General features: G+C 46.1%; 1 protein-coding gene across 1 annotated transcript in view; it reads left to right on the forward strand.

The window, feature by feature from the left end:
- ZUP1 (zinc finger containing ubiquitin peptidase 1) overlaps window positions 1-20078 on the forward strand; it is a 54612-nt gene extending 34534 nt beyond the window's left edge. The window contains exons 6-10 of the mRNA XM_073575954.1: window positions 163-351; window positions 1175-1343; window positions 2413-2567; window positions 12517-12737; window positions 19809-20078. Of these exons, the coding sequence (XP_073432055.1) occupies window positions 163-351; window positions 1175-1343; window positions 2413-2567; window positions 12517-12737; window positions 19809-19856 (782 nt within the window). The 3' untranslated portion in view covers window positions 19857-20078. The remainder of the gene's footprint in view (window positions 1-162; window positions 352-1174; window positions 1344-2412; window positions 2568-12516; window positions 12738-19808) is intronic.
- Window positions 20079-24614: the final 4536 nt, after the last annotated feature.

Consider the following 24614-nt stretch of genomic DNA (forward strand, 5'->3'; position numbering starts at 1 on the left):
GTCTGGCTGTAGCTTCTCTGTTGATCTGATCTTGTATCACATCTGATCATCATGGTTCATCATTTTATTTTACGATTAACTTGTACAACATGTCCTTTCATCTCCGCTATGGATTACATACACTTGCAGAATGATGATTTGTCTCTGATCTTCTTTCCTAAGGAGTTTCGGAAGCTTTACGTCGACATTACAGCACTGCTAGCCCTGAAGTGCATCGTGTCTGGCTTTGTTCTCCATTGGACCACTTCAGCAGTTCTGGCGGAGACAAGGGATGGGGCTGCGGCTTTCGAAACTTTCAGATGCTTCTTTCTTCAGTTTTGTTGAGTGATTCATACAGGGACTTCTTAAAAGGTATTTTACTAGTCCACTACAATAATATAATACAGTGCATTTGTATCATATATTCAGGCTGTAAAGTGCATACATAGTTGCAGTAAAGGAATGTGTTTTAGGGGGGTTAATCTCTTTTGCTCTTTTGTTATGCTGGTTTGTGTATTGCTCTGTCTGTGAGTAAAGGTGGCTATGCAAAAAGTGTTTTTCATCTACTAGGATATTGATTACCTATTCATTGAATAGCCATCAACTTAAAAAGTTGGGTTCAAACATCTGGCACCCCCACTGATTAGCTATTACCAGCATGCATATGAACAGGAGTTGATCTGCAATATCTGAGTGGCCACTAATCGGTGTGCGGGAGCTGGTAACACCTGACCCTGCAGGTGCCCATTGTTGGACACCACCTACAAACTGACATTGATGAACTATCCTACCAATAAGTCATCAATATCATAGCAGTGGAGCGTCCCTTTAATAGCTGCTCCTGAGCCCTTTACAAGATCTTACGGAGTTTGTCTGAGTGTGCATGTGTTCTCTAATGGTAGAGGGGAGAAACTGCTATAGGGGACCTCTGTCATCAGCTTATCTCCATTTAGACTGTTTTTTCTCCTCCACCCAATATTTGTTAAATGGACAGCTAATGCACAATGCAAAGTCAGCTGGTTCTTATTGGTTGAATAATGGTTATATAATAATATTAGTCAATTCCAACTTATTACATCTTTTAGCCAGATCGACTAAGTGCTACAAAGAGTACCTACAAAGTCTGCTGTGTAATATCTCATACGGAAAGTCCAATGATAAGCTTATGTTGTGGCATTTATGTTTATTGTTATAGACCATAAGTACATTCCCTGTATCCCGAAGATTCAGGCATTGATTGAAGACGCTTGGAAAGAAGGTTTTGATCCTCAAGGCGCCTCTCATTTCAATGGTAAACTCCAAGGCACCAGAGCTTGGATTGGGGCATCTGAAATATATTGCCTTCTAACGTCTTTGAGGCTAAAGTAAGTGAAATTATTTGTGAATGTGCATTTTTTATCACATATGGAGCACTTTTTTTTTGGATCTAGTAGAAGTTAGACAATAGAAAATAGAAACTTTTTTTCTGTTTTGCTGTTTTTATAATGCTTAACAATAATAACGTGGTGACGCCATGTCAACAGCATGCATGGGACTATGATGCGTGCTATCAGCGTGAAGTCACCGCTGCAGCCGAAACAGACCGGTCCAGCAGCAAACAGCCGTCGATAGACCCAGGGGCAGTGAGTGCCTATTGTATTTGTTTTAGGGATTCTACAGCGTTTGGCTTCCACTTTCCTGAAAGTGGAAAACCACGTTAAGATTTATACCATTTTCTGTAAGCCTTTAATACCTGCTGCTCCTGGAATAATAAAATAAAGTGCAAATCGTTCTGTTAGCAATATAAACACTGTATGTAAAGCAGCATTCAGAACACCACAATTTTAACCCATTCGATACACATACTCTGCTTTTTTTTTTTTTTTCTTTAAAAAAGTACTTTTATTTTGCTGTATTTTAAAAGCTAAATCCATTGACACCTTTTTATATCTTTTATCTGTTGCAGCATTCTTAAGAAATGAATATTTTAATTAATCTACAAATGAGGTGTTAGTGACTCAAGCCTTTGGCTCCCAAGGTTCGGTTCTGTCCCCCCTAAGAATGAGATATTTAAGATTGATTGATCGCCGATTTCCTTGCCTGTTGCCTAACCTCACAATAAGAGCTATTAGTCAAGCTAAAGAGGCTGGTGCTAGGTGAAGAAATAACATGGGGAGGCAGAGACTAGGAAGTGCTCTGTCATGTCCAGAGCACTTAGTACCTAATTAGTAAATGAATTAAAACGCTAATTACTCGGGAACGCAGTAAAGGTTTGAGATGGATTTAGTTTCCAAAGACCTGCATGCCCATATGAGATTTTGGGGATTGATTTTACTGACAGATCCCTATTTAGTTTTGCGTGAACACCGCTTTAGAACTAAAATTTCAGAACGTATATGTTTCCCTGTTATTACTTTGCAGGGTATATTTGTGACAAAGTATTTGCTTTCACAGATGTCGAATTCTTGACTTTCACACACCCACCAGTCCGACAGGAACACATCCCCTCTTGTTTGAATGGGTTCTGAACTATTATGCATCTGATCCTAGAGGAGCTGGTGGGAAGGTAGTGTGCTCATCCAAGCCTGCCATTTACCTTCAGCACCAAGGTAATGTACAGCTGTCTATGAAAACATGCTCCTCTCTCATCTAAAAGGATGGCACTATATAATATATCATGTCTATTTACATTAATGCAAGCAGGAAAGCAATCTAGCAAAGGCATATCCATGCACTTTTAATAGTTGGCCTGTCCTGCTGAAATTGGAAGATGTTGCTGATATTCATTTAGGTCACATGTACATGTTTAGTATTTTGGTTAGTTTTTTACATCACTGTTTGTAAGCTAAAACCAGGAGTGAAGAAACAATGGTTGTCCTGCCCGAATCTGCATGTGAAAATATTGCATGTACTAATTTCTTCCATAAAATCGGATGAGACTCATCCATTCAAGTCTACGGGTGCACAAAAATAAATTTGATGCCGTACGGAGCCACAATATAGCATCTGATTTTTTTTTTACGGATGCATTACATTTATATAACATAGGAAACTAAACGATGCTGTAAATGCTTGATAGCTGCTGTAAAAAAATAAAAAAAATGGATTGTATACAGATTGCCCACCGAAGGCAAGTGAGAAAAATATCATCCGAGTTTTCTGGATGAAACTCAAAACTATTTTTTGGTACGCTCGTGTGAACCAACCCCCAAGTTAAGACGACATGAGGCAAAAGACGACACTCAATAAAAACATTGCCTGCCACACATTATTTTAGAATTGTTTGCCCATCGGCCCACTGCAGATGTGCGGTGCTTTGACAATGCTTCCAAGTGCAATGTGTGGTTGCATTTTTTCTCCTTCGCCTCATTGGGGGACACAGAGACTGTGGGTGTATGCTTCTGCCGCTAGGAGGCTGACACTAAGTGAAAAAAAGGTTAGCTCCTCCTCCTCAGTATACACCCTCGCCCCTATTGCGGGCGGAAATCAGTTTTTTGCTTAGTGTCCACGGAGGCACACGTCTGGTTTTTCTCTCCAGACTTTTTTCGTCTTTTTCCCATGAAGATGAGACAGGGGCAACGGATCCTATTGAAAGGATCCTATTTCCCCAAACCAACAACGGGCGAGCACGTGCAAGTGTCCCTCCACGTATCCTCTCCCGCGTCGTGGGACACAATGCCGGACTTAGCCCTGACCACGCCTAGGTATTGAAACCATGGGCTGTACAGAGGCACAAGACTAGTCCGTGCGGCCCCCACTGCTCCACCAATGCGGAGACTGCGGTGCTGCAAGGTGGCGGACAGTCCCTCTCCTCACCCCCTGAAGGGGTTAGATGGAGCTAGGGTCCCTGCACTGTCCTATTATTTATCAAAGACCCCTCACATACCTGCGCTCAGGCTGAAGAGGATCATCGGTGAGGAGAGGGTCTGGGAGGGCCCCTGCGAAGACTTCAGGCTGGAGCACACAGCGCGACCACTAGCCATGCAAGAGAGGGCGCAATCCGTCAGGTGGCAGCCTGGGTCAGGAACGCCGCGCTGGTCAGTAGCGCCTTCTTTTGGTAAAGCCCCCCCCCCGGTCGGGTAGGGGAGAAATTGAGGCCGCGGCCGGAAGTTCCGCCCCCGGGGCTGCGCATCACTTCCGGCGGCCCGCCCCGCACTGGGCGGTGGTAAAAAATCGAGGCCCCGGCTTCGGAGCGCGGCTAGGCCGCAAAGCGGAAGTACCGCCCCTAGAGCAGTTTTTACAGGCTGGCGCGCGCCCCAGATGTCGGCGCGCTATTTAAAGGAAGCATCCAGGTCGGGGGGGGGGGCGCAGGACTGGGGTAAGTGCTGCCCGAGAGGCCACGCTACTGGGAAAAACGAGGCGCTACCTCCTCCCCATATCCCCAGCAGCGGACAGATACAGCATGTCCGAAAAGGCAAAAATGCACATGTTCTTTTACGCTGCATGCATCTCTTGTCGGGCTGCGTTTCCGTGGGCGCAGAACAAGCGTTTATGCAAAGCCTGCGAATCCGAACGTGCCCAGGAGCCCTCCCCTGCGACCGCGACCAATGTGTCAAATTCCCCGGAGTGGGCCCGATCACTGTCACAGTCCATGGCGTCGCTTACGAGAGCAATAGAGTCCCTTCAAGCCCCAGATAGGGGCAGGGACAGTGGCTCGCCGCCTTTAGAGGGAACCTCCACCTCACTAGAGCCTCCGGCCTTCAGGGGCCGCTCTCACTCCAGGCAGACCCGGAGAAAACGAATCCACACGGTGTCGCCCAGTCCATCCGGTGCCTTCGCATCCGTAAGCTCTGCTTCTCGCTTCCCGTCACCAGTGGTTGATAGCGAGCAGACCTCAGATTGCAACTCAGACGAGCCCCTTGACCTGGACACTCCAGGGTCACGTGAAACAGTGGACAGCCTCATAAAAGCCGTCAATCAGACCCTGGGGATTGAGGATGATCCCGCAGCGGCTACGGGGCATAAGGTGGCATTTAAACGAGTGAAGCGGCCGCAAAGAATTTTTTCCTCTCACCCTGCGTTTGAGGACATAGTGCAGCGGCACAGAGAACGTCCAGACCGGCGTTTCTCGGGTCAAAAGGCACTCGAAACGAGGTATCCGTTTGCTCCGGACCTCCGTAAAAAATGTATGGAATCCCCGATAGTGGATCCTCCGGTTTCACGCCTGGCCACTAAGACCCTGTTATCTGTCTCTACTGTTTCCTCTATTAAGGATCCCACAGACCGCTTTAGTGAGAGCCTAGCTCGTTCAGTATATGAGGCGTCAGGGTCTGCACTCGCTCCCTCGTTCGCAGCAACTTGGGTAGCTAAGGCTATGATATCATGGTCAGAAACATTAAGCAAGGTCGCGCAGGAGCAGGATCTACCTGCAGAGATTTCGGAGGTCGCAGGTCAGATGGCGATGGCCGGAGACTATGTAATTAATGCATCTTTGGATGCGGCAAATTGTTCGGCACTTGCTGCCGCCAATGCAATCTCTATCAGAAGAGCCTTGTGGTTGAGGACATGGCGAGCCGATTCTACTTCCAAGAAGTCTTTGAAGTTACCTGCCTTATCAGTACGGCCGCCTGTTTGGGGAAAAGTTGGATCAACTTATCTCAGACTCCACAGGAGGAAAGAGCGGGTTTCTCCCTCAATAAAAGGTTAAACCGCTTTTTCGTCACCTGGTTCAGGCACGTGTTCGGGCTTTTCGCAACCCCGGGTGGACTACGGTCCCAATTCCGCCGCCTCAGGCCGCCCCAACCAGGATAGGGAGCGGCAGGCCTCATATAGAGCCAACCCATTGGGGAGAATGCGTGCTCAACAGGCCAGATCGAGGGGATCCAGATCCCAAAGATCATCATCGGCCAAATGACTTGAGGTCTTTACCTGACGACACCAGCAAGGTGGGCGGCCGCCTTCTCTGTTTTCACTATGTCTGGGCCAACATCGCTCACGACGCATGGGTAAAAGAATTGGTGTCCTCAGGTTACAAAATGGAATTTATCAGAGACCCCTCAAGACGGTTTTTTCTTTCCCGGCTTCCCAGGGTAGATGCCCAGGCAAGGGCTCTATTGGGAGCCATCAAAGTGCTCCAGCACAACAGAGTTATTATTCCAGTACTGGAACACGAAAGGGCTCAGGGTTTCTATTCCAACCTTTTTGCGGTTCCCAAAAAGGACGGGTCTGTCAGGCCTGTGTTGGACCTGAAGCTTCTAAACAGATTCATCAGGATCAGACATGTCCGGATGGAGTCTCTCCATTCAGTCATATCGGCCATGGAGCAGGGAGAATACTTGGCCTCAATAGACATCCAAGATGCATATGTGCATATTCCTATTTTTCCTCCTCATCAGAGGTTTTCTTCGCTTCGCCATCAACGGTCGACATTTTCAGTTCGTAGCGCTACCCTTCGGGCTAGTCACGGCTCCCAGAGTGTTCACAAAGGTTATGGCAGTTGTCATGGCCATACTGCATTCTCGAGGCATAGTCGCCGTCCCTTATCTGGACGACCTCTTGTTCAAGGGCCCGTCAATACGGGCATGCGAGGAAAATGTCAGCATTATGCTGGATACTCTTGCCCGCTTACGGTGGTTGGTCAATGCGAAGAAGTCATCCCTTGTGCCAGCTCAGAAGATCTCCTTCTTAGGAATGATCTTCAACACTTGCTGAGGATTGGTGATTCTCCCACAGGAAAAGGTACTAGCTCTCCGGCAGGGAGTCCGGAAACTTCGCCAACCAGTGCCTCATACCATCCGATCTGGGATGAGGATTCTAGGGAAAATGGTGGCAGCAATGGAAGCAATACCTTTCGCCCAGTTCCATCTTCGCCACCTGCAGCACACCCTCTTGTCAGCCTGGGACAAGAACCCTTTCACGCTCAATCGGCTGTGTCGTCTGTCCCCTCAAGTCAGGCAGTCGCTCGGATGGTGGATAACCAATTCCTCTCTGACCCAGGGGAAACCCTTTCCCCCAGACCATTGGCTGGTGGCGACAACCGACGCCAGTCTCCTCGGCTGGGGAGCGGTGTTTCACCACCACACAACCCAGGGACGGTGGTTGCCACAGGAGGCACGCCTCCCGATCGATTTATTGGATATACGAGCAATCCGGCTGGCACTGCAGAAGTTTCATCACTTTCTAGCAAGCCGCCCTGTCCGAATTCAATCAGACAACGCCACGGCGGTGGCTTACATAAATCACTCGCAGCAGTGCAACCATGCATGAGGTGGGACACGTTCTTCAGTGGGCCGAAGCAAACCACTCGGTGATTTCGGCAGTTCACATCCCGGGCATGGAAAACTGGGCAGCAGACTTTCTCAGCCGGGAGGGTCTTGCGTCCGGAGAGTGGTCTCTACATCCCGAGGTCTTTCAGCAGATTTGTCAACTGTGGGAAACTCCGGATGTGGACTTGATGGCTTCCAGAGTGAACGCCAAGGTGCCCACATATGTCGCTCGGGCCAGGGACCCGAAGGCAATCACTGTGGACGTGTTGGTTCTGCCATGGAACCAGTTTCACCCCCCATATCTATTTCCCCCGCTACCACAACTTCCGAGAGTCGTCAAGAAGATCAAGACTGAAGGGGTCCAGGCAATTCTGCTGGCCCCAGATTGGCCCCGTCGAGCGTGGTACACAGATCTAATGCTGCTGCTCGCCGACGTCCCTTGGCGCCTACCAGAGTGCCCGGATCTACTCTCTCAAGGGCCGATTTGCCACCCGAACTCAGGGGCCCTGTGTTTGACGGCATGGCCATTGAATCTTGGATTCTAACCCAGGCAGGGTTCGGGAGCAAGGTGGTCGCTACAATGATTAGCGCCTGGAAGCCTGCTTCAGCACGAATTTATCACCACACCTGGAAAGTGTTCTTTGCTTGGTGTCGAGGCTATGGTGTTTCTCCGCTGAGATTCTCGATGCCCAACATCTTGGCTTTCCTCCAGTCGGGGCTAGACTCGGCCTTGGCCCCAAGTTACCTCAGGGACAAATATCGGCCTTATCCGTCCTGTTCCAGCGGAGAATTGCTACCAATTTGCAGGTTAAGACTATCATCCAGGGAGTCTCCCACTTGGTACCTCCCTATAAGGCGCCTATGGACGCCTGGGACTTTAACCTGGTCCTAAGTGTTCTGCAGGAAGCTCCTTTTGAACCGCTTCAGGATGTCTCTTTGAGGTACCTTTCCTGGAAAGTGGTGTTCCTAGTGGCCATCACTTCTATCAGGCGGGTTTCAGAGCTGGCGGCCCTATCCTGCCGAGCTCCATTCATCACTTTCCATAAGGATAAGGTGGTGCTCAGACCAGCCCCTCCGTTTCTGCCGAAGGTCGTGTCCTCTTTTCACATTAATCAAGATGTTGTCTTGCCTTCATTTTGTCCAGCACCGGTGCACCGTGTGGAAAAGGCTCTTCACATGTTAGACCTGGTAAGAGCCCTCTGGAGGTACGTGTCGAGGATGGCACCCTTTCGTCAGACGGACACGCTGTTCGTGCTTCTCGAAGGGCGCAGGAAGGGACTCACTGCCTCAAAATCGACCATAGCCAGATGGATTCGTTTGACTATTCAGGAGTCCTACCGCATTAGAGGCACGCCGATTCCAGCAGCAATCAGTGCGCACTCAACTTGGGCAGTGGGCGCCTCTTGGACGCTTCGGCATCAGGCTTCGACGGAACAGGTTTGCAAGGCAGCAACCTGGTCCAGCCTGCACACATTTGCCAAACATTACAATATCCATACTCAGGCCTCAGCGGATGCGAGCCTGGGTAGAGGGATTCTCCAAGCAGCGGTGGCGCACCTTTAAACAAGAGGTGCATGTAGCTTGGATCGGTGAGTCAATCTCCCACCCAGGGACTGCATTAGGACGTCCCACAGTCTCTGTGTCCCCTAATGAGGCGAAGGAGAAACATGGATTTTTGTGATAACTCACTGTAAAATCCTTTTCTCCGAGACGCTCATTGGGGGACACAGCACCCACCCTGATAGCCAGTTGGCTCTTGTTTTGTTTAAATTAATATGTCTACTTATTTGATATAAGGGTGGTGTTTTTTCCTTTGGACATGTTGTACCTGTATTGAGATTGATTTTGTTGTCCTCCTACAGCTTTGGTACCAAACTGATTTCCGCCCGCAATAGGGGCGAGGGTGTATACTGCGGAGGAGGAGCTAACTTTTTTTTATCCCCCCCCTTTGCACCACATCCGTGCATGCCTTCTGCAGCCGCTCCGACACTGATAGTGAGGAAGAGGATGCCACCTTACTTTAATTTTTCCTCCTCCTCCTCCTCTAGCAGACACCTCAGGAAGCAAATAAGCCAGCACCCACAGTTGGTAACCCCCCCTATGAAACATAACCCCTGAAGATTATGAGACACAGATTCCTGATTTTGTAGAACACTACAGCCCTCACAGCAATCGTCTTTTTCAAAGTCTTTGTCTCTGACAATTTTGTAGATCTCATCGTGGCTGAGACAAATTTAAATGCCCACTAATTTTTATTCCAAAATCCCACTTCATCATTCGCTAAAGGACCCCCAATGAGGCAATAAAAATGATGAAGTTTTGGGGCATTGTCCTTCGCATGGGGTTAGTGAAGAAGCCAGAAGTTCAGCAATATTGGAGCGTTGATGTTTTATATAACACTCCAGTTTTCCGCATGGCTATGTCCTTTGCGCACCTCGAGGCCATTCACAAATTTTTGCTTTACAACAATAATGCACAATGTCCTCTCCAAGTGTACCCCAATTTTGATTGACTTTTCAAAGTTCGGCCAGTCACTGATCACTTCAGCAACAAATGTGCTGAGGTGTACGTTCCCAAAGGGACATCTGTGTAGATGAGTCCCTAATGCACTTAAAGGGGAGGCTCAAATTCCAACAGTTCCTGCCCTGTAAGAGGGCCAAGTATGGAATTAAACTCTACAAGCTGTGTGTGAATACCTGAGGGTACACCCACAGATATAGGGTTTATGAAGGGAAGGACACCCAGATTCAACCCTCTGAATGTACTACTATCCTGGCAGTGAGTGGGAAAGTTGTGTGGGAATTGGTGCACCCACTGCTGGATCAGAGTTATCACCTCTACGTAGATAACTTCTACACCAGCATCTTTTCAAATTCCTCACTGCAAAAGCTCCCACCTCATGCGGTACTGTGCGCAAAAAACAGCGGACTTCCTTGCAAGCTATTTGGGCAGCTGCCCAGAAAGGGTGAGAACAGATTCTAATGTAGCAATATGCTGATGGTCAAGTATAATGACAAGAGGGATGTCCTTTTATTGACCACAATACATGGTAATGACCTCACCTTCCCTGCTGTGCAGGGTACGTCTACACAGGTCGCCAAACCAGACTGTGTCCTGGGGTACAATAAATATATAGGGGAAGTTGATCTCTCTGATCAAGTCCTCAAGCTGTACAGTGCCATACAGAAAGCGAAGGTGTGTTACAAAAATCTGGCCATGCATATCGTACAGATGGCAATGTATAACACTTACATGCTATCACGATATGTAGGCCAGGCCAGCACATTTCTTCAGTTTCAGGAAGTAGTGATCAAGGCTCTAATATTTGGAAGTCAGGAAAGGGAAGGGCCCCAGTACTTTGGAACTGGAGGTGCTTGTATAATACTAGGGTGACACTTCCCAGTTGAGACCCCTCAAACTGCAAAGAAATGAAGGTCACAAAAAAGGTGCAAAGTGTGTTAAAGTAGGAGGATAAGTATTGACACCATTTTTCAGTGTGACACCTGCCCCAATAAACTTGACCTGTGCATAAAAGACTCTTTCAAACTGTACCAATTATCCATGGATTTGCTCTAATATTTGCACGACTTGATGTACCCTACATAACTTACATATGCCATCCTGATTAAATCTACACCACTCACGTATGCCAACCTGATGTACTCTACACAACTCAAATATGCCACCAAATTATAAAATTCACATACGAGGAAAACAGTAGATCTCTTCCAATATAGGGTCACTTGTGGCGGGGGGGTTTCTACTGTTTTGGCACCTCAAGGACTGTGCAAATTCGTCATTGCGCCCGCAAACCATTCTATCAAAGTCTGCGCTCCAAATCATCACTCCTTCCATTTGGAGCCCTGCTGTGTGCCCAAACAGTAGCTTTCAACCACTTTTGGGATGTCGTTATAGTCAGAAGAAATTGCACAACAAAGTTTAGGCTCCATTTTCTCCTGTTACCCTTGTGAAAATAAGAAATAATAAGAAATGTGGGGTAAAGCAACATTATTGTAGGGAAAAGTAAAATGTTCATTTTTTCCTTCCACATTGCTTTAATTCCGATGAAGCACCTAAAGGGTTATTTAACTTCTTATAAGTGGTTTTTAGCACTTTGGGTGCAGTTATTGAAATGGTGTAAATTTTGTTGGAAAAATTAGAAATTGCTGATGAACTTCTAACCCTTCCAACTTCGTAACAACAAAAATTAAGCTTGAAAAATAAGGCAGATGTAAAGTAGACATGTGGTAAATGTTATTAACTATTTTGTGTGAGATATAGTTTACGGGCATAAAAATTAAAAGTTTAAAAATTTGCAAAATTTTCATCAAAATTCCAATTTTTTTCCACAAATAAACGTAAAAAACTTGGACCTAAATTTTCCACTAAAATGAAGCACAATGTGTTACAAAATACAGTGTCAAAATCAGTGAGATCCGTTGAATCGTTTCAGAATAAATAATATAATAATAAATAATCTTTATTTTTATATAGCGCTAACATATTCCGCAGCGCTTCACAGTTTGCACACATTATCATCACTGTCCCCGATGAGGCTCACAATCTAAATTCCCTATCAGTATGTCTTTAAAGTATGATTACCATATAAAGTGACACTGGTCAGAATAGTAAAATTTGACCTTTTGGCCTGGTCAGAAAGGTGAAAACAGGCTTGTTGTGAAGGAGTTAAATCTTGTTTTTCAGTACATCCCTCTGGACAGCACCATGGAGTTAGTCCTTCCTTGACCTATAGCAGGACAGAATCACAGAGAGGTTAAAAGGCCCCTCCAGTGTTTTTCCTGTCCATACAGGGGATAGTTGTATCAGAGGTTGCTCCTGTGGAGCTTCGTTTTATGGACTCGGGGGAGGGGGGGGTCTAGGCTTTCCCTTCACCATCAAGTGGTTTATGGCCGACAACTCTCTGAGACAGGTCCCTCAGCCAGCCTGTACATCATCGGCAGTAATGCAGCATTCCTCGTGACGCCGCTTCCCTCCATAGTGGGCTCTCAGCCACCAGCTACCTTATGATTGGGCTTCAGAGTGACTTTTGCGAAGTATGTTTCCCATTTTTTTGTTTGGTTTCACTGTTCTCTGCAACTTAACTTGGGTGCCGGCGTCATGTGTCACAACACTGCACGAGAGACCCTGGGAGAGCGTCTGCCGACATTGCAAGAGCAGCGACGACATGGGAGGGGAGTATAAGCTTTATTATTTTATGGGGGCCAAACATTTTGATCAAGAAGGGGTGGTCCTAGTAGTGTACAACCCCTTTAAATATGTGCTTTTCATATATGTGGTAAATGTTTAGAAAAATTGTATTTTATATTTGTTTTGTTCAACATTTTTGCTAAAGGTCACAGCCGAACCATTGTGGGAATTGAAGAGCGGAAAAATAAATCCTACTGTTTATTATTATTCGATCCTGGATGTCCATCAGAGTCCATGAAGAGACTGACTAAAAAATCTTTGGAAGGTGCCGATCTAAAACACTTGCGCAAATATGCAGGTGGTTTAAAACATAAGCAATACCAGATTGTGGTGGTAGAGGGCATTCTCTCCCCAGAAGAAAAGACTGTAAGTATTTCATAATGACCTCTCATGATTCCAGGAATTAAAATTGCAGAAGCATTTTTTCTTAGAACTCTGTGCTGTGCCAATTCTGTTATTCCTCCTAAAATATAATGGGTAAATAGAGGTTATTATTTCTCTTACTGATTGGACTTGTTACAAAATAGAGTAAGGCTAAGTGACAATGTTCACTCGGACCAATGTTATTCAGTAGAGCTGTTCAGATTTCCTTTTTTTTCACTGCTCAAATGTTATTGTGAAAAAAAAACAAAAAAAATCTCATAATGTACTAGTCGCTTCCGTATTTTTTTGGAAAGAGATTTTCACTTATTAAACATGACAGATATGGGCCAGAAGACCGCATCGTCTGATTTGACGTACTTCTGCACTGATTATAAGCACTTCTCCTTTCTATTAAACGGTGCAGATTTCTATTAGCGATGCAAGGGTTAGTAATCAGCTTAGAGTCTCTGAAGCATTCCTTCTTTGATGATCTCGGCTGTTCAGCATTGACCACTCTCCTCTCCTATGCATACTCATCTCTGGCAATTGAATTGCTAGTGTTAGTCTTATACTGCCTGGTAAGGAGTGGAGGAGTTGGTTGTAGGTAGAGGCATTTGGAGTGTTGATCTGTGACTGTTGCTTGGTGTTTCAGCTGTGTGCACATTCAAACCCTCCCTTATTTGGTTTTCCTTCCTTCTCTCCCCGGTGTTTGTCTGTTGTCTGTAAGAATATATTTGTGTGTTTGGTATTTTCATTTATCCCTGTACGTACTCTCTAGTTAGTCTGGTTTGTGTATCTACATACACTTTAACTTCCCTGGGTCAGGGAGAGGGACAGATAATAGGGCTGATTCAGGAGTTCAGCAAAGTACGTGGCCCTGGCGTCTTCAACATCAGAAGTAATCCGGGAAACAGGGCTTGCTAGGGCGACAATAGTGTTAGAAACAAGGAAGGAGCCCCTGGCCCCGGTATTCCGACAACATAGTTGTGACAGATTATTTCTGGAAAAACAAGTTTTGGTGCCCTGTTCAGACTCCCAGGAAGACAGGGCCTCATATTTCCCCTATATATGTAAAAAAAAAAAAAAACCACGAATGTGGAATTAAGAATCAGTATTAATGTAAAAAGTCTAAACAAGCATCTGATATACAAAAAAAAAATCAAGATTTTCATTTTGAAGACTGTTTCATGCCAGTCCTATATATGAAGAATGTTTATTAACTTGTGTCAATGCATGGAGATGATCAAAAATTCCTGTGAATTGCACTATTACTTAGAGGGAAAATATAACTTCTAGTATTAAGCCTTACCGTTCTTGAGGTTATGTTTCCTTCCACATTAGAAAGTTCAGAAGATTTTTCTAAGTATAAGGAACCACTTTTCCAGTCCCCATGAGTTGGTCAGGAAGGCAAGGTGTATTCTAGGAAACTTAACAGGTTGTATTCCAGCAGTATGGTGGGAACAAGCGCACTCAAGGCCTCTGCAGTCCATGAATTTAAGCCTATGGAACCAAAATCTCCACTTTTCCCTTCACCCATGACAGCACATCTGAGAGAGGGATCCGAACAGCCAGAACAGGAGCCTATTGAAATAAAAGGGCGGTACCTCTCCCCCGCTTCAGTTGGGTTCCTGTCCTTGATGGGATTACCATACTGAAACCAGACGGTACCTTATAATGGGTGAAAGGAAAGGTCCCAGGCCCGTCCTGACGTTGGAAGAACAGGTCTCATACCTGTAGCGCCGGCCTTTGGATGACTGGAAGCGTCATTCACAGGTCCCCCGGGGGCTCAGTGGGCGTGGGCGGCACAGTCGGCTCTATGGTTACAGCTCACTATATGCTAAGCAGTGGCTGATGCCATGCTTCGGACTAAAAGCCAGAGAACGCTATTAATGACCTGCAGATTAACCCTACATCTGCAGGTTAATAGTGTTTTGGGATATGATCGCTTCCCTTTAAGGCTGTGTGCCCACATAGCGATTTTTAAGCGTTTTTGCCGCGATTTTCGGCGCGAAAACGGTTAAAAATCGTGTACAGAATGCCCCCCATGCATTCCTATGGCATTCCGCACATGCTGTGCTAATGCTGCGCTTTTTTCCGCTGCGGAATCGCATCGCGGAAAAAATTGCAGCATGCTCATTCTTTTGTGCGGAATCGCAAAGAATTGCCGCGATTCCGCACCCATAGGAATGCATGAGAATCGCTGACTTCCCGCATGTGGCTATGCCCACCATGCGGGAAGTTAAGCGTCTCATGTGCGGTTGGTACCCACGGTGTGAAGGAGAGGAGACTGTCCTCCAGGCCCTGGGTACCATAACCCTGTAAAAAAAAAAGAATAAAAAATAAAAAATCGGGGTATATTTACCTTCCGGCGTCCCGCGCTGCATTCCCGGCCTAAGCGTTCCCAGTAATGCCTTGCGGCACGGTCCAGTGATGACGTAGTCTCGCGTGACTCTAGCGGTCTCGCAAGATCGCTATAGTAACGCGAGACTACGTCATCACAGGTCTCGCAAGGCATTACTGGGAACGCTGTGGCCCGGGAATGCAGCGCGGGACGCCGGAAGGTAAATATACACCGTTTTTTATCATTTTTTTTAACATTCTATCTTTTACTATTGATGCCGCATAGGCGGCCTCAATAGTAAAAACCTGGTCACACTTGTCAAACACTATGTTTGACGAGTGTGACCAACCTGTCAATCACTTTCCAAGCGATGCTTCAAATCGCCTTGAAAGTGCTTGAATATCGCACACGAAAATCGCAGCATAATCGCGATCATAATCGCGGTGAAATCGCGCGGAAAAAAAACGTGCGACTTCTGGGAAGGAGTCCGGTTTTTGGTGTGCGTTTTAACACGCACCGTGGGCACATAGCCTTAATGTATTTTGTAATTTGTTACAAAAATCAGCCACTGGCTTGGCATTAATAGTGCGCACACTGGTAATTCTGTAACCCAATTGGTCGGTCATGCATTTTTAAAACTATTTAAATGTTATCAGATACTGAAAGTGACATTTAAATGGATAAACATCAGCAATTGGATTTAGCACTGATCCCTGCTGATAGAGATAGAGGTGCATCTAACAAAATTAGAATATCATCAAAAAATTCATTTAGTTTAGTTCTTCAGTACAAAAAGGGAAACTCCTATATTATAAAGAGTCATTACAAACAGAGTGATCTATTTCAAGAGTTTATTTCTGTTAATGTTGATGATTATGGCTTACAGCCAATGAAAACCCAAAAGTCATTATCTCAGTAAATTAGAACAGCAGCATAAAAAAAATATTTTAAAATCTGAAAAGTTGTCCTACTGAAATGCATGTTCAGTAAATGCACTCAGTACTTGGTCGGGGCTCCTTTTGCATCAATTGCTGTATCAATGCAGCATGTCATGGAGACGGTCAGCCTGTGGCACTGCTGAGGTGTTATGGAAGCCCAAGTTGCTTTGATAGAAGCCTTCAGCTAGTCTGCATTGTGCGGTCTGGTGTCTCTCATATTCTCCTTGACAATACCCCATAGAGTCTCTATGGGGTTAAGGTCAGGTGAGATTGCTGGCCAATCAAGCACAGTAATTGATGCCAAAGGAGCCCCGACCAAGTATTGAGTGAATTTACTGAATATACATTTCAGTAGGCCAACATTTCGGATTTTAACCCCTTTCTGCCATATAGCGTACTATTCCGTCCATGTGCCCTGGGACTTAATCCCCATGGACGGAATAGTACGTCATATGCGATCAGCCGGGGGGAACGCGGTTCATCGCGGCCTGGTGTCAGCTGATTATCACAGCTGACACCCGGCACTGAGTGCCAGGAGCCGTCATGGACCGCTCCCGGCACTTTAACTCCCGGCACATTGCGATCAAACATGATCGCAGCGTTCCGGGAGCAGGCATAAGGGCTGTCAGCTGTGACAGCCCCTCTGCCTTTGGATCGGAGACCCCGCGGCATGACGTGGGGTCCCGATTGTTGCCATGGAGACCCGATGTCACGACGACATCCGGGTCTCCACTGCTGAGAGACTTTCTGTCATGCGCAATGATGATGAGGAAATCTCTCAGGTCAGTGTGCAACTTTTTTGCAGCACTGACAGCGTCTATAGCATGCAGATCTCCATGCTATAGAAGCAACCAGGCTGCACAAAAAGAGTGTCCCAAAGAGGAGTGTAGCAAAAATTCCTCCTGACGTGCGCATACCTCATCATCACCTAAAAAAACGTCTGACTGTTATGCTTGACAACAAGGGTTTTGCTACCAAGTATTAAGTCTTATTTGCCAGAGGGATCAAATACTTATTTCTCCCTGCAAAATGTAAATAAATTTATACAATGTGATTTTCTGGATTTTATTTTTGATATTCTATCTCTCAATGTTAAAATTAGTCTACTCTTAAAATTATAGACTGTTCATGTCTTTGTCAGTGGGCAAACCGAGAAAATCAGCAAGGGATCAACTAATTATTTATCTCACTGTATATATAAGCGCTTGCTTGGCCAAGCACTGGTGCATCCTCTAAGCGAAAGTCACCGATGGACTTCTTTGCTGGCGGCCTATCTCTGGAAAACAAAGTGATTGGCAGTCTAAAAATTGGACATGCCTGATCGACCTCTTTACAGATGACCAGTTGGCCAGTGCACCCCCATACATTTAGAGTGTTGACCGAGCCTGTCGATATTGTCTCATAATCTCATAATATTGTCGATAACCAGCGGATAGTCGTCTGTGTATCAGTGCAACAGGCACAAAGGTGGAGATCAACAAACTCTATTGTAAGTCAATAGGGTCCAACAGGCAACAATAAAATTTATTTTATGATTCTTTGGGCAGAGAAGTGAGTATTGATATCAATAGAAGCAACAGAATACAGGTAAAAATAACTTTAAATGAAGAGAAGAGGCAAATATTGAAAATGTTCTTAAATATGGCTTATATTTGGCTTAAAGTGTATAATTTTACTGACTGCAAATAAAACTACGGTAACTGTACCTACACACAAAATGTTGTTGAGCAAATGATGGTGGGTATCGGTACCAGTTTTAACTGCTAATAAGAGTTTATTTACATGCAGCAAAAATTTTACATAATTGTGGTTAACTACTTCCAGTCTGCCTACAAACTGTCATGGTATCTGGAATTTTGGTCTGGCAAGCGAAGGGTTAATGGTTAGAGCCTCTCTTTGACCTCAGGGAGGGTATTTATGGCCACAGGCGAGCAGCCTTCCCTGTCGTTTATACTTCATACTTGAGTGTGTCCGACCCTGTCTTTGCTAAGTACCTCTCGCCTGTTCCCGTGTCTATGGTGTGTATGATCTGGTCTGGTTTCTGGTTTTGTCTCTTGGCTTTCTGATTTGGTACCGTCCTGCTCGACCCGTGTTCTGACTGTTGGCTTCCCTCGACTACCCTCTCACCTTCTGATTTTGTACCGTGCAGCCCGACCCGTGCCTGACCTCCTACTTGTCTGACCATTCTTGTTCTGCCTGATTCTGTACTGCATTGCTCCTCCTGTGTATGACTTCTGGATTGTCTGACCATCGCTAGTGTGTAAACTCCTGGCTCTCTGAGCTCCCTGCCCGTCACATCAGCGTCCCTGTGATAAGCTCCGCCCCTCTGACGTCACAGGTCACGTGGTGCTAGGTCCTGCAGCCTCTGAGCATTTCTACCAGCGCTCCGCCCCTTCCACAGGTCCTGCGACCTCCCAAACTGTGTTCCTACCCAGGCCCCTCTGACAGCCCCGCGGTCTGAGTTGCTACGCTGACGCCGGGACCGCTGACCAGTCACGCTACCCTCCTGCAGATAAGGGTAAGCGTGATACAAACTTTAAACATTTGGGAAGTTTGCATTTCTCTTAAGCAGCTTGCACAATATGTTTTTGGGAGTGGGAAATGGCCAGGATCCCCACAGAGCAAGCAGATCAGGTATATTACCATCTGTTTACCTGATCGCTGTATACACTGTGCTGAACAAACTGTATACAAAATACGCAGCACTTGCAGTTCTTCCTCCTTCAGACCCAGCAGGCATGTCATCACTGGGTGGTAGAGAGGGAGCAGGAGCGTATTGTTCTTAAGTAACCAAGCCGACTCTGCTATCCAGACAGGAGGTTAAATTTCCCCTGTAACTGGGGCTAACATAACGGACCCCGTAACAGGAGAAATCAGTAATAAAAAGAATGCATTAATATTTTAAAATGCCCCCTCTCTCACATCCCAATTGCTCTTTTAAGACCTTATAGAGAAGTGGGGGTGCAGTGTTGGAAATAAATTAAAAAAATAAATAAATAAAGCTAGTCACTGCAAGTCCAAACCTATGTTTTAAGCCCTGACTCTTGCCCCTCAGATTTTTAATGAGTTCTTTGTATTTGTGAAAAAATTAAGAAAAATAGACACTTATTTCCTATTTTTCTTTACATTGGTCCCAATCCTCCGATCTGAAAAAAAAAAATAGGGTCCTACTTATCGCAAATAAATCTTTGAAAATCCAAGCAAGAATTTTTTTTTTACTTTGTAAAAGCACATGTATGAAATGATGTGTAAATAAGCCCTTAGTCCATAAGTGTATTGGCACCAGTCGAAAGGTTGTGCAGGGATCCTAAAGTGGCACTGCTCACTTCCAGCGTATCTTCAAAAGTCGCCAGATATCCCTCTTTTTTAACTTTTTTTTTTAAAGAAATTTAAATGTATTTTTTAAATGAAATTTTAAATGCAGTTGTTTGTCAAGCTGCATGTGAATTATTAGGTTTTGAGTGGCTTATAATATTTCAGTCATTCATCTTTCCATATTTATAGTTCTTGTAATGAGTCATAAGGTGCATTTATTTCTTCTTATGTAGAAAATGGGATTATAAAAACAAGTCTGCTTTCTTCCGGAACCAACAACCTTGTGAATGTTTTGTCTAGTATTGCACCTGAACACTATTGAAGTGAATGGGACTGAGATTCAATATCACAAATATTCAACCATGGTTTGTTTGTTTGTTTTGTTGTTGCGTTTTTTTATATTGCGCAGAGTGATGCACTGTACAGTATTAACCTTGTGATAGATACTGCAAATCTAATACGCAGTTCTTGTATTTCAAGGGCCGTTTACAGATGTCAAAAGTCTTCCGGGCTGAAAGAATTCCTTAAAGAAAAACGATTCAGCCTTCACATGTGCAATAAATTCACAATGGAACACTTACCCTAACTTCTGTAATGTGTCTATTCCTGTTTTTTGTCGCCCCCCCCCCCCCCCCCTATTTTCACATGTATAAGTTAATATTAACGGATCAGGGACTGTATTGTATGATGTTTTCATATTTTTTCATGTAAAGAGTTTTACAGTTAAAAGATTAAATCATTAAGAAACTATTATGAAGAGTGTTTTTATTATAGCTATATATTTGATAATTTTTAGGCGATCGCTTTGTAGTGGAGTCTGATTGCTTTGCCATCTGGCGCTGCTTAGCGTGAATTTTGTCCCTGCACTGTTCTGTATTAATGTTAAAGGGGTTGTCTACTACTAAGACAACCCCCTTCTTGATCAAAATGTTTTTTTGTTTGGTCTCTACTTTTTGGACAAATCGCACATGAAGAGGAAGTCCAGGATGCAGGTGATCCCTGGCTTCTTCATGTTCAATTTGTCCGAAGGAGATAGTGACGCCTGCTCGGATTGGGCTTCAGCATCATGTGTCACAACAACGTGTGAGAGGCCGGGAGAGAGTGACTGTCGACACCGTAGGAACAGCGTCAGCCCGGAAGGTGAGTATAAGCTTAATAATGTTATCGGGGCCAACCGAGGGGTATGAGAAGTTGTTCAAGTAGTGGACAACCTTCTTTAATGTGCAGTGGAAAACATGCCTTTATGTACAGTGGTACCAGAAATTTTGAGACAAAGTCCAAATCGCAATATAAAATAAATACTGTTGTCCACTCCACTTCTCCACCTCCCAGCAGTCACCGGAAGAGATGAAGCTTAACGCAGCCAATTTCACAAATGCCAGAGAACCCCAATGATCATGACTGTTTTCTAGACTCATTAAAACCATGAGGATCCTGCAGATCCACCCCATTTTGAAAAATAAGGGTGGCTCTTCACAATCGCGCTGCAGCCACTATGTAGTTGACAGGGCTGTGCTTTTCCGCTGTGCAGCTAAGTACATCTGCCCTCTGCTGGCAGTGGGAATGATTGATTGTTAGGCATGCTGGGTGGCCATCAATATTTAACCCCTTTCTGACAATGGACGTAATGATCCATCCATGTACCCTGGGCCTATTTGACCAGGGACAGATGATTACGTCATTACTTGGGGGTTGCGCGTGCGATCACCGCTGGATGTCAGCTTATTCTGACAGCTGACACTCGGCACTAGTTGCCAGGAGCAGTCACAGACTGTTCCCGGCACTTTTACCCCCGAAATACTGCGATCAAACACGATTGCAGCATTATGGAAGCCGGCAGAGGGCTGACAGCCCCTCTGCCTTTGGATCGGAGACCCCGCTGCATGATACGGGGTCCCCATCGTTGCCATTGTAACCTGATGTCAAGACGACATCTAGGTCACCAGTGCTAGGAAATATGCTGATCATGCGCAGCGCTGTCAGTGCAGAGCTGACAGCTTCTATGCCATGGCGATGTTGCTTCATCTCCATGCTATAGAAGCGATCAGCCTGAAAAAAATTATTGTCCCATAGTGGGACAAAGTAAAAAGTGAAAAAAAAAATATTTAATTGCAAAAATAAATTTTTTTAAAAAAAATAAAAAATCAATATTTTCTCTTCACCACGACAGTACCCACTGAGAGAGGGGATCCGCCCCTAGGAAAAGGAAACCTACAGAGATAAAAGGGGCGGTCCCCCTCACTCCCTCAGTTGGTTTCCTGTTCCTAAGGGAACCCGTATAGAGAAAAGGTAAAGAGGATACCTGGGCTGGGAAGCCGCCTGTGCGGTCTCTGCGGGAATGGCAGGGGCTCCAGCGCCGGAGACAGCATCGGGGGTGGCCTGTTTATCAGCTTCCCCCTCATCTGGTAAGGACAGAGGGAGGCCAGGGTCCGGGTATGGCCGCCCTGGCTCACATGGGGAGCGCGGTGTGGCTCTACGGGCCGTCACTTGTCCGGGGGGTGCATGGTGCGGGCATCGGCCACCCTGCTTCCCCTGTAGGCCTCGTATGGCGGCGTGCAGTGGGTGGGAAGGAAAGCCGGTGTGCGCCGGAGGCCTAAGGAGTGCTCACGCAGAAGTACTAGGTTTTACTTACGGGGTTGCCGGGGAGGCGGCGGTATTGGCGCAGTTAGAGCGGCTAGGGAGCCGCGCATGCGCCGAAGAGATAGGACGCCAGACCCAAAAGTGATGGCAACAGCCATTCTAAGCTGGATTTACATGCCCTCGTCAAATCGCAGCCGATAAGCAGCTTGAGGCTGAGCAAGTACTGGCATGGGAGACTGCCTGGGAATCCCTGGTCCCGTTGACTCTTCCGGGTGAGTTAAAAAAAAAACTTAATAAAAGCAGCGACTGGAGGCTCTCTGGTGTGCAGCGATGTCGTCGCCAAATGACCCCGCAGTACCGCACAGCAGCATAAAGAGTGGCAGTGGACGCTCCAGGCAAAGTGGTTCCACGGATAGAAGTGAGACAGGAAAGCGAGTCAGACCACGTCTCAGGCTGTGCTTCCGCCTTCGCAACCGATACCATGTTGACAAGCTTCACTGGCTGCGATGATCTCATGTAAGAGTTCTATCGGACAGCGCCGCCTCCATCGCATATTTAAATAATCGAGGAGACACTGGCATGGGGACATGCCAAAGATCTAGGCTTACCCTGCTCCTTGGAGGTGAAGCTCATCATAGCTGGACCCCTCAGTGTGCAGCTGGCAGCTACAGCATCCAGCAGGTGTCCATGAAGCAGCATGCAGGAGTTCACTATCTCTCCCTCCTGCTCTCCGAGGCTCCTCAGGCTGAACCAGCCCCAGCTGTATGCGATGGGTAGCGCAGGGCATGCGGACAACGGAGAGGCAGCGCAGCCTTCTCTGGGATCCAGCAGCAACACGCCGGTAGTTGTCCTCGGAGCACATGCACAGTTTCATGTGCTGAGGTGTGCCTTTACAAGATACACAGCTAGGCCTTGGGCCTCTAAGCTATAGTAAGGCCATAAGTCTAGGCTACATCTTTTGATTTGACTTCAGTTAGTTGCATGTCTTGTCTGCACAGAGCCTTATGAAAGGGCTTCAGACTGACTTTGTGAAGCATATGTTTCAATTTTATGGTTCAGTTAACAGGTGTTTACTTTCCTTTGCAACTTAACTACTCCACCCATAGAGGTCACAGGGTGTTAATCCAGCACATTGTCTCCATGAAGATTGCTCTCCAGCTGTGGCTCATTAATGGGCTCCTTTGGGTGGGATCAGTCTGACAATTGAGATGTACTAGTGGAGGTTTATCTGGAACTCTGAGAGATTGCTCTCTTGAATGTATTTCTGGGCCTGGTTCTTGTTTGGCATCTTCAAGCATGGCCATAAAGGGGGTTTTACACATAGCGATATCGCTAAAGCATCACCGATTTGATGACGCAGCAGCGATATCGCTATGTGTGATACTTACCTCCAACCGGCTCCCCTGCCGTCTGTCGTTGATCGCGCAGCTCCATTTCTCGTCGGGCGCTTCCTGCTGGCACCGACGAGCGACGCGTGGACGCGGGCGACAGGACGTCAGGATCGCCGCGTCTGAAAGGTAAGTAACGACCGCTGTATTGCTGCTGCATCGCTGTGAGATCTGCCTGTGTGGCAGCTCACTAGCGACCCTTTAGCGATGCACCAGCGATCCTGACCGTGTCGTATTGTCGGGATCGCTGTTGCATCGCTAAATGTAAAGGGGCCTTAAGTCTGTCTGTGCCTCATGGGGCCTATGTACATCGTATGGTATCATAGTGCCTCTATGCAGCATATTGCATCACATTGCTTCATGGTACTTCATAGTGCTTCATGGTACTTCATAGTACTTCATATTGCTTCATAGTACTTCATATTGCATCATATTGCCTCATAGTACTTCATATTGCGTCATAGTGCTTCATAGTACATCATATTGCTTCATAGTACTTCATAGTACTTCATAGTGTTAAGGGCTTGCGGATGGCACCGAATAATAAAGATGGTATAAGGTGCGTTCGCAGCCCGGGGTCCACCATGCAGAGATGGTAACACTGCTGCTCGGTAATGGCGGAGAACTAAGTGAACACCAGCAGGATATCCGCTGACCCGGTGTGCACAGGAGCGAACTCTGTTACCTCACAGAGCCGCTGAAACACCTGCCAGAGCCTGTTAATACTCACAGAGCTCGGCTGGGCGAGCATTAGCTAACAGTCACAGAACTCTGCCCCAGAGTCCCTCTAGAATGCTAGCACTCAGCGCAGCAGCTGCGGTGCCAGCAAGAAAGAAATAGTAACGCTCCTAGTGCGCACTGCACTGCTCTGGCGGACGCCACTAACCACCTTGACTAGGGTAAGGAAAGCGCTAGACTTGCGCACTTCGCCGCCTTGGCGGATGCAGTCACATAGTTAGGTCCATATATATTTGGACAGAGACAACATTTTTCTAATTTTGGTTCTAGACATTACCACAATGAATTTTAAACAAAACAATTCAGATGCAGTTTAAGTTCAGACTTGCAGCTTTCTTTTGAGGGTATCCACATTAAAATTGATGAAGGGTTTAGGAGTTTCGGCTCCTTAACATGTGCCACCCTGTTTTTAAAGGTACCAAAAGTAATTGGACAATTGACTCCAAGGCTATTTCATGGACAGGTGTGGACAATCCCTTAGTTATGTCATTCTCAATTAAGCAGATAAAAGGCCTGGAGTTGATTTGAGGTGTGCTTGCATTTGGAAGGTTTTGCTGTGAAGGAAACGTGGTCAAAGGAG

This window comes from Dendrobates tinctorius, unplaced genomic scaffold, assembly GCF_039654945.1.
Source record: "Dendrobates tinctorius isolate UK_male_01 unplaced genomic scaffold, ASM3965494v1 ptg000046l, whole genome shotgun sequence".
In the NCBI taxonomy this organism is placed as follows: Eukaryota; Metazoa; Chordata; class Amphibia; order Anura; family Dendrobatidae; genus Dendrobates; species Dendrobates tinctorius.